General features: G+C 37.8%; 1 protein-coding gene across 1 annotated transcript; it reads right to left on the bottom strand.

Moving 5' to 3' along the window:
* Nucleotides 1-1,682: 1,682 nt before the first annotated feature.
* LOC121425312 lies at nucleotides 1,683-9,248 on the bottom strand. Its single transcript, XM_041621340.1, has 3 exons — nucleotides 8,817-9,248; nucleotides 4,648-4,819; nucleotides 1,683-3,845 (listed from the first exon to the last, which is right to left on the bottom strand). Exons 1-3 carry the CDS (start codon nucleotides 9,010-9,012, stop codon nucleotides 3,278-3,280), a joined length of 936 nt encoding a protein of 311 aa, XP_041477274.1. The 5' UTR covers nucleotides 9,013-9,248; the 3' UTR covers nucleotides 1,683-3,277.
* Between the last annotated feature and the right edge of the window lie 1,566 nt (nucleotides 9,249-10,814).

Below are 10,814 nucleotides of genomic sequence, written 5' to 3'. Positions count from 1 at the left end.
GATTGTTTTCAGTCTTCAAACGGCCTATGTCTGTTGGCATATCAAGTAATTCACATATCTGTCTATCTATAGCTTTGATATTTTCGACTACCAATAACATATCACATGATCATACGAGTATTATGCTCATCTTAACGAAAAACATGAATGTTCAATGAATGATAAGAATATAAACAATGTGTTCATACTGTTAAAAATCATATTGCAATTGTTAAAGGAATGTTAAACAGTGAATGTCAAGTGAAAAAAATTATTTTCTTGCGAGAAAAATATGCATTTTTAATGGAATACGGACGGGAGCGATAATGTATAACGAATCATTCATATTTTTTTCTATATTGAGAGTATATGATACATAACAAAGGCAAGAAAATGTCATGACAATCCTGAATTATTAACGGTATGTGCTTTACATTCGATACGTGTGAGCAAGGTTTTGTAAATTTTGTACAAATGTTTGAAACAAAAATTTTCAACGGAATATGTATGATTGTTAATAATGATATCAGTTTAAAGAAATAATAATTAAAAACGTGATTATAGAAACACGCGTTTACAGCTTGACGAGTCCATTGAAAGAATGTTTGAAATAAGGAACCAGCAAAAAGAATTTATGTACATGTATATCCAACTGCCATAATTTCAGTATGTCCTGTCTTTTTTCGAGCCCCCCCCCCCTTCTCTCTCACTTCCTCTCCCTTCTCTGTCTCCCTGTTTATTGTTCCATCTCTCTCTCTCTGTCACAATATCTTATTTCTCTTCCCTATTTTATTGCACCTCCTCATCTTTTTTTTCTCAAATATTTATGCATTTAATTTTATCTATTATTTAATCTCCATCGCGGAGTCAGCAACTACTCCTAATCCTCATCATATTTCTATGACTTTAGTATTTTTTAATTCCTTGCCATTCCTTTTCCTTTATTCCGCTGAACGTTATTGAGCTCATCATAAATTTCTCATTTTTTTTTAAAGAAGGGGGCGGGGGGGGGGGTTACCAGAAATATTTCTCTTTACTAATATGTCCACATTTACCAAATGTCATTTCAATACATAAAATTTGAATTAGGATTCGAATTCAAATAATTCGATAACAAAATAGATGTTTTGTACCTCGATCACCTCAACCCGAATCCGGTCCGTGCCCCCCCCCCCTCTAGAGTTTTAGTCAATACATTCAATGTGAATATGTCGTTCATAGACAAGTGAGGACCTTTTTTTCTTGTCAGATTGTACGTGGGACAAAATGGCCTTATTTTTTTTTTTAGTAAAGCCCCTTTTTTGGCTCCCCCTTCGTAAAATCCTATATCCACCCCTGCCCCTGCAGTAATTACCCTGAATACATAAATACACTGCAAAAATGAAGTGCTAATTTAGCACTTACAGTGCTTGTATAGTGACTGCATTATACGAGTGCTGATTTTCTAGTTCAAATTTAAACCAGAAAATCAGCACTCGTAGTGCTCTCACTATACAAGCACTGTAAGTGCTAAATAAGCACTTCATTTTTACAGTGTAATTTCCCCACGTGGATGAAGCGATAGTAAGTGTGAAGTCACATAGGCGATGTTGACTCCAGACCGATCAAACCTATTTACGTTATTAGCAATCGGTCGGTTTGGAGTCGGTCTCGTCGGTGTGACTGTAACAGCAGGGGGAAAATAACACACGCACATCGATATAGACTTCATTTATTTCACATGTTTTATTTCAATTTCGGCAATTTGAATATTTACAATATACAATCTGAATGCAACTTAAAAGGATTTAAATTAATAATTTTACATCTATTCTTTGTACACAGATAATACTTTATATTACAAGAAGTATATACAATCATTACAGAATGTATTCCACTATCTCAAATTGTGAATCTTTTGAGATAGTGAAAGTTGAGTTAATTTGTAATAAATGTGAAGGTTGCAATTGCCAGTAATTAATTTTTTGTCTTTATGGCACTGCAGAAAATTTCCCATCGGTCATTGCAAGAATACTGCATACATTGGCCCATATTCTGAACTCCAGTTTAAATGAAACCCTGGTTTAAAGCTGTGGTTTAAGTATTGAGAGCAAATTAACTCGTTTGACATTCAAATTGCTCATAATTGTCTGGAAATGATAACTGAAGTATTCTGGAGTACATTTTTTTCATTATGAAAGCAACAGGAAACGAAATAGTAAACTTCAAGAATATACAATTCAAACAGAATTCGTGATTTTTTGGCTTCCAATAACTTTAGCACAAAGTTAGACCTTAGTTTAAGTTAAACCTGACTTAATAATACGGGCCATATTACTTTAAATAATCAATTTGTCATAACCAATTAAATCAGAATTCACACAAAAAACATTATTGAAAAAAAAAACAACAACAGAAGAACGGTACGGAGAGCTAAAACAAAAATAAACTATATAGGCATACAGGACGAAAAATATACCGTTGATGATATCGATGGTGATGAATACGTAAATGATGAATGTCGATGATGCTGATGATGATAATGATGGGATAATGATAATGATGATGAAGATGATGTTGATGGGGATGATGATGATGATGCTGATAACGATGGGATAATAATGATGATGATAAAGATGATGATGAAGATGATGTTGATGATGATGGTCATGATGAATTCGTTGGTGACAATGAACATCGTGATAATGACGATTGTGGTATCCCTTTCCTTTCCGGCTGAAACTAAATCATGAGTACATCATGAGGAACACCAATGGAAAAACAAGATGATAACAAACAAAATAATACAAGTGGAAGCAAAAGTAAAAAAAAAAAAAGGGAAAACAAACGCCTTTTAGCAAAGGAAAGCAACAACGACAACATGGACAACAACAACAAATAGGGTAAAACGAGGAACAAGCTGAAATCACCAGGTGGAGAGAAAACCCAATTCAAAGAGAAAGTGCGAAAGTAGCACATAATTGGATACTTCACCTTTTCAAAATATTCTTTAATCAGCCGCATGTCTAGCAATCATTTTCATAAAATGAATTGAAAGACAATACACGTTACTTACTTTTAGGTCTGCTACAGTCTTAATTGTTTCCAGGGATGGCTTATGGGGGCAACGCCACAAAAGTAAATAAAAAAAAACTGTATATACAGTATACTGTATATATATAGGCCTATATGAAGCCTAGTGATACGATTTCAGAACTTGCCCCGACCCTAAACAATTAAGGCTTCTCGCAATGTTCATATTTTGTTGGGGTTTTTTATTAAGCCGAGGTATAACCATTGCAGTAAATTGGATGTTCAGCTAGGATTTGGGGACTTGTGGGTAGACCTGCTTGGGGCCGTTCCATTCTCTTATGCCATAAGTGAATCCCTCTTCGCGCTCCTTTTTGTAGCCCAGACAGTGCGACACGTACCGCACGCCGTCAATGACACGGTCCCGATTACGATGTTGATGTCCGTAGACGTGGAGAATCGAGCCCACTGTCCTTACCTGGGCGTCAAGTCCTTGGCAGCCCGCATAACGGGTGAAGTTGAAACCTTTCATCGACCCCTGTCTCTTGGGCAGCAACAGCGGCTTCCCAAGATGGCGTCGTTCGTGGACGATGCAACGATCGTCTTCGATGGAGGACTTCACCAGTTCCTTACGCGGCAAGAAGTGGCTGAACGTGATGACCGGTGCGTCGTAGATGGTTTGCGTTCGCGCGTGATTGAGCTTGCAGAAGAACTTTGCCCGAGGCATGCCGAGGTCCTTGGGCCAGGCGCAGTTGTGGTTGTCCATCCACAGTTGGTTGCAGAGCTTGACGTCTTCGCGGAGATGGCTGGCGTGGATGTGAAGGGAGTCTTGTTTGTCGTCTTCTGGTGTTGCATACCTAGATGAATTCATAAATGAAAAATTTATTACAAGACTTTCTACCATCGATAATGCATGAATCGAAGTAAATGAAAACTAATCATCCACATATCCCGGGGACATATCTGTACAGAAAGCTGGCCTAATCTTTCTCGAGTGTATGTCATTAGCATTTGTCGTCTGACAGCACGTCAGATCCGATGACCTATCTGACAACAGTAATGGTATAAATGTCGAATCGGATAACTTTTTAAGGATCCAACAATTCCTATCTCTAAAGGCTCTGACCCCTACCAAACTCCAAGTAGTAACACAGCAAACACTATCAAGGACCCGTTGCGTAAATGACATGATAACCGTGCCATCCAATGTTGATCATCGTTACCGTGATAGTTACCACTAGATGGCAAAATTACTATAATAGCAACTTTTATGCAACGGGCACTCAGGTCTTGATATAATATTTGAAGATGTGGCTCTGCAACGCATCGATTCCATTTGAAATAAAATTGACACCACAATATAGGCCTAGAGCAGAGATGCTTTTGTCGGAATTTGGTGGACTGGGACAGCAGATCATCCGAAGATTTGCACTAGAAGAGTAATTACAAGTGTGTCAAGAGAGTCCGATGATGCCGGTCCACCAACTTTCGACATCAACTCTATTATTGTGATTTAAATTTAATTTTCAAAGGAATTAGTGCGTTGTAGAGGGTTTCCCCGTAATGAAAGCGAAAAGTGCGGATCGGGTCAAACAACTGGTCACCCTCTCCCTTTTTCATTAAAAGATTGATCACATTTCATCATAACATATTACTTACCATGAAAATAACGGGACTATCCACACCGATTCCCCGTCCGCGACGACCTCTTTCCCCGGGTCAGTCCGGACCCCGATGGTCTCGCATAGGTCGAGGATCCGATCAAACTTCTCCACCGAGTTTATGCAATTGTTCATGATATTCCTGTCTTTGACCCAAAGCTCGTGGTTGCCTGGATGAAGAAATGCAGAGAGAGAGAGAGAAAGGGGGAGGGGGGAGGAAGACGCCAAGAGGGTGGAAAAGATGAGGAAAGAGAGGGGAATGGAAAATAAGAGGAAGTGGCGCGGGTATACATGGTATACAAAGGTAGTGATCGAAAGAAAGAGGGGGAGGGAGAGGGAAGGGGGTAGGAGAGCAAGAGAGTGTAGATTGATGCAGGGAATGGTGGGAGTCAGTAGAACAAGTCGAGAGAGGAGAAGAGAGAGAAAGAAGAACAACTCAGTATCTATAACAATAATTATGTTCACCATTCTTCTGTACAGAGTGTATCAGAAAAAATAAACCCCAACTTAAATGTATTATCCCGAGAAAAATGTAAACTCAGTGAAGACAAAACAATATCTTCTCAAAGTGATCTTATTAACATTTTAACATTCACGCGGCATCTGGTTGAAGATTTGTGCTTTAAAAAAATTATGTTGTAGAAAAACAATGATCATTGACTCTTGGTCACAGAAACTGAATTTAGTTACATCTGGACTGCTAATAATTCTAACGTGTTCAGATGATATCAAATTCGTGATTACTTATTATTATGATTACAACAGGAATTTCCTTCTGGTTTGGAACAACTTTTTCTTTCTTCTTGTTTTTTTATTTAGCTCGAAAGCGTTCTTTGACACCTACTCATAGAAACCTCATCTATATCTGAAACGTCGTTAAAGTCACAATTTCACGTTATTTTAGTTTCATGATTATCGAGCAGATAATTTTCTCACAATTATTAATTTTAGGTTTGCCTTGTACTCACATGAGACGTATATATATAAATATATTTAGATTATATGACGACCAGCATCTTTCATCTAATTATGTATTGTTAACTATTCAAGTAATGACAATGTGAGCGGAAGAAATAAACACATTGTTCCGTTGTAAAATATAGGTCAGGTGATAACAAAATTTAATATTTCACGTCATGTAGAAAAAATGGTAATCACGAGGTACTAAGCTCATGAGTATTTAGAGTTATGGGTTTATTCACGACGTATAGGCCTAGTAGTAGTAGTGGTGGTGGTGGTAGTAGTAATAGTAGTAGAAGCAGCAGCAGCAGTAGTAGTAGTAGTAGGTGCAGTAGTAGTAGTACATATAGTAGTGGTGGAGGTGATGGTGGTGGTGATGGTGGTGGTGGTAGTAGAATAGTAGTAGTAGTAGTAGTAGTAGTAGTAGTAGTAGTAGTAGTAGTAGTAGTAGTAGTAGTAGTAGTAGTAGTAGTAATAGAAGTAGTATTGCTCTCAACCGAAGATAATTAATTGGATTTATTTAAGGAGCTGTACAGTGTGTATAAAAAAAAAGTTTACACTTTGAAAAAGCCCTGGGAATTAAAAAATATACAACATGTGGGTAACATTTTCACATATAATCTTGGGTTTGGGTCTCATCTATCTAATGAAAGTAAAAGTTTTGACAGAATGATACACTTGAGTGAGCAAAGTCCATTTTTGTAAAGCTCGCAGAAATCTGTTTGCGCAGAAATGCTTGTTTTCACGCTGTGTCAAGGGGAAAGGGCGAAATCAAACTTACCCTGCGAAACATGTCTCATACATTTCCCATGCACTTTCAGTCGATTGAAATGAAACGGATACATTCCAGCATTTTGAAACAATTTTGCCACCAATATTGAAATTTCAACACTTAGTAAGCACAACCTACACCTGTTTGTATGCCAGCTGGATCTGAGGACATAACTGAATCTGAACAAAAGTTTATATCAGACATCTCCAGCATTTTTTCACTAAGTTTGTATCATTAAAGTGGGTTTACATTTCATTTTTAATTTGATACTTGTTTCCACACTTTTTCCAAGCTTGACAATGATTGATAAATTGAAAATGAAGCTTTGGGCATTTCATGTAAATCACAGCTCATTCTAAAGCAAATATCGTCAAGATGGCCTCGGTGTGTGGGGAGTGGGGTGGGGCGCAATGCACTCTTTGAAGTGTTTTGGGCAAGGAAACAAATTAAAAAAGGCAAAAGATATCATCAAATCAATTTACTAGCTAAATTCCACGTGTTCTTCATGATTAAGGTCTACTTTTATTCGCATAACTATTTCCAAGTTCTGCGCAAATCATTTTTCAAAAGTAAGTGGTGATCACTCAAGCGGAATATTTTTCGACAGTTATATCGTCATTTGCTTGAATGGATCTGTACCAATGTTAAAATGTGAAAAAATCTTTAGGATTTTACAGGATTTTTTCAAAGTGTAAACTTTTTTTTGATACGCACTGTACATTAAAAAGGAGTGGAAATTGGTAGGAATTGAAATTCGATAGCCCCGGCATTTCCTGTTCTGAGTGGGCCTACATTCAAGGATTTTCTTTTTAAATATGATTTTACGACGTCTTATAGAAATATGATTAAGGTTCTTTTGCGTGAATCCCTAACATCCGTGTAAGATTATCATTTAGAGAGGTAATTAAGATCCAGGCTTAACGAAATGATCATTGCAAACCAACGCTTATTATTTACGTGATTTTAGCCGGCCAATCTGGACTGATTGAAGCGCATTACCTGACGACTTTCGATCGTATATACGAGTACATCTTCGCCGAAAACCCACATGATAATGCTTGTTAAAAGAAAGGAGAAAACCCAACCTTGTCGATGCATATTGGTAATCCTATCCATATATATTCATGATGGCATCCTATCCGTTGATGCTTCCGTTCATAATTCATCAGATGATTTTATTGCTCCGAGTTTGATCTTAAACCTTGTTTATGCAATCTGTTTTAATTTAAAATGACGAATTCGCAATAGGTAAGACCCTCCAAGAAATCACGTAACTTTCTCTTATTAATCTTTTTGTATTATATTCGTAGCTTTTATTGGTCGTTAAAGAATGACATAGATTCCTGAGATGATTTTGATGAATGAAATGAATATCTATTATCAATGGCTTATCCCTCCAACTGGTTTCAATATTGTTCTACAGGGTATGAGATAAATTTAATTATGTACACCGAATTCAGTTAATATCATGAAATATTAATGGCGTAATGAATGATCAAACTCATGAAAACCTGAAAAAAATATATATTCTTCTTTCACACTTTAAAGGGTTTATTAACATATGTTTCAAAACAAGACATTCGACTTTTCTTGAACTAGCATTGTAAATCTTAGGGAGATGAATACATATCTATAACCGGATTTTAAATGTAACCCTTAACCCTTCATGACACAGATCAACCTTCGCACCCTTGTTTAAAACAAAATCAGCAGTTGAAGAAAAACTCTGAATTATAGAAAATGTAAGCAAAAATAAAAGCGATCAAGAAGGCTAGGAACAAATAACTATGTATGTTGTCAATGTCTTCAATGATCAGGGCCCCAGAACACAAAGCTTAGCGATGAATAGCAAATATGTAAGAAGGCTTCTGATTGGTTAATGGTCAGTATTTTGCGTCAAACATGTGCAATTGATCTTGAGTGGTCAGCTCATTCAGCGACTGATTGCTAATCTTTATGTTACTGAGCCCAGATGACGTTCAGGGAAACACGGAATGGCACCGGGATGTTGCTCTTTCTCCGTCATTATTTTGTCCCTTTTTTCACACCCCCCCCTTCCCAATACATGAAAAATCCTTGTTTGCCGTCATCCCCTACCCCACCCCTGTGGCGGCATCCCCGGGGGAATACCGGTACACCTAAAAAAAAAACGCTGTTTATAATTTTTTAGAACGTTGCTTGAGCAAACCACTCTGACAACTAGTGTTTAAAGTTTGAAACTTGTTGTTTCAACACGTCTAACAATTCTAAAAAGTATAGAAAACTGATAAAAGTTTGAACAATATGCCGTTAGACTGATGGGTCTCTGCAAATTTAGACTGTGAAGATTGAAACAATGTATACCTCTCTCTCTCCCAATTCAATCCCCAGTCGGAAACAACGGTGACGATGGTATGATGAGATTATCTACCAAAAAGATTGAAATCATAGACTACCTGGTACGAAGTAGACCGTCTTGAACTTCTTGGTGAGGGTGATGAGAGTTGACTTGAGAAGAGGAAGCTTGTCTGTGACGTCCCCTGCCACCAAGATGATGTCGTTCTCGTAGAGATGGAAAGGAAGTTCCTCCAGCCACCGGAGGTTTTCTGGGTGATCGACGTGGAGGTCGGAAATAGCGAAGATGCGTGCCATGGCGACGTCAGTGATTACGAAGAATAAAGAACGGGAAAGTAACAATGATGCCAGCTGATGTGAAATTGGGAGTTATCAATTTTGTTTGAAATAAAGGGTGTGGTCTTGGAGTCTGGAATGGGAATTGGGCTAAAGCAACGCCGGCTCTCTCAAGTAAGAGAGTCTTGCGATTGCGGATCCTTTCTCGTCGGTGGGCAGAGTGGAACAAGACCTGTCAAACAAAGTCAGTGATATAAAAATAACCCTTCCGTTCTTAAAATAACTACAATTTTTTAGCTGCTACCATCGAAGAATGAGAGAATAAAACGCATGGAATTTGCTGGCTTTGAAGATTGGGAATCAGCGAATATATTTCTCGGGTTCAAATACGCCCTTGTCGCGAGGAACGTGTTCAGTGCGTGCACCAAGAGGAATGATCCAATCATAATTCAGATATCAGAAAGCCATCATAAAGTTTTAATCGGTGTGAAAAGTTGAATAACTTTTATAGGGGAAACGAAATATGCTTGTACCAGCATCCGTGTTGCTTCAAAAGTAATAATCAACTTTCGATGCAAGAACAGTACAAGATGATGATTTCCTCCGTTGAAGTTTACCAATACTCAAGTTGAACAACATCTTTTCAAAGAACATGTAGAATGTTGGAAAAAGTGAAGCCCTAATGACATGACCAACTAATGCCGGTGCATTTTATCTGAGTATCATTATCCCTCCCATATACATCATTATAGTCATGTGGTTGTGTTTCATTTAGTTAAAAGAGATAAATATATAACATTGGACTCAAAACTCAAATGGCTAAAAGAGGGGCTTTCCTTTGCACTACTATAAAAGTACTAAGAGTTTGTGGTTATTAATATGATATTAACTACTTCCCGGTGGTGGTTTCGCAATACGCTTCTGGGAGTACGTTCTAGGCGTGTGTGCGTAGGCGTGGGACATCAGAGCGATTTGAGGTGCCGTGGCCGAGTGGTCTAAGGCTCCTGGCTATCCATGGAAAGTCCGGGGTTCGATCCCCGGCCGTGGCACCTATGGCCATGAGCAATGCATTTAATCTGGAATGCTCTTTTATCCTGCTTTCAAATTAATGGAAATGCTATATGCATTATTAAAAAAAAGATTTGAGGACTTGGTGTGTGTGAGTATGCGAGTGCGCGTCATTGAGGGTGTGTGTGTATGTATATAGAGGGATGGCGGATGCGCAGTAAGTGTGGATGTGCGTACATTTATTCGTCCTTTGTGTGTGTGTGTGCCGGAAAATCTTGGAATTTAAAACATACACAATTCTTAGTTGTAAGGTTAAAATAAAAACTGAAATCCAAACTTTCTGCGAGTAGGAAACCGGCAAATGTCACGGGGATCGGGTACACATAATTTTACGGAAACACATGCAATATTTAGGGCAGAAAAAGGACAGAATACTTGAATACACATAAGCTATTAACAAACCTGCTCGGTGCTCCAGGGGTCCTTGGGGAAAACTCCTTAATGATTTTACAAGTGTGGGGGGGGGGAGCTCCATTACAATGTATATATATGTATAATTATACAAGCACTAATGTAGTGTACGGGTAGTCACCCATGGAAATAAAATGGCACCGACCCTGTCGACAAAAAAAAACACATTTCGATAATACAATTAAGGTATAGCTTGATTATAACCTGAAGTATTACACAGGGTGTGTACACTGTAAAATATATTGGATAAAATTTAAAAGGTCAAGTCCACTTCAAAAAAATGTTGATTTGAATCAATAGAGAAAAATCAGACAAGCACAATGCTGAAAATTTCATCAAAATCG

The sequence above is a fragment of the Lytechinus variegatus genome, chromosome 12 (genome assembly GCF_018143015.1).
Source record: "Lytechinus variegatus isolate NC3 chromosome 12, Lvar_3.0, whole genome shotgun sequence".
NCBI lineage: Eukaryota > Metazoa > Echinodermata > Echinoidea > Temnopleuroida > Toxopneustidae > Lytechinus > Lytechinus variegatus.
Note: the sequence above shows the minus strand (reverse complement) of the source record. Positions and strands in the feature narration are given on the sequence as shown.

What these genes read in the sequence shown, in the direction of transcription:
- LOC121425312 (XM_041621340.1), bottom strand. Translation starts at nt 9,012, where the DNA reads ATGGCACGCATCTTCGCTATTTCCGACCTCCACGTCGATCACCCAGAA. An exon ending in GACGGTCTACTTCGTACCAG is followed by an intron (nt 4,820 to 8,816) that starts GTAGTCTATGAT and finishes TTCTTCATCCAG; the next exon opens with GCAACCACGAGCTTTGGGTC. An exon ending in ATAGTCCCGTTATTTTCATG is followed by an intron (nt 3,846 to 4,647) that starts GTAAGTAATATG and finishes GAATTCATCTAG; the next exon opens with GTATGCAACACCAGAAGACG.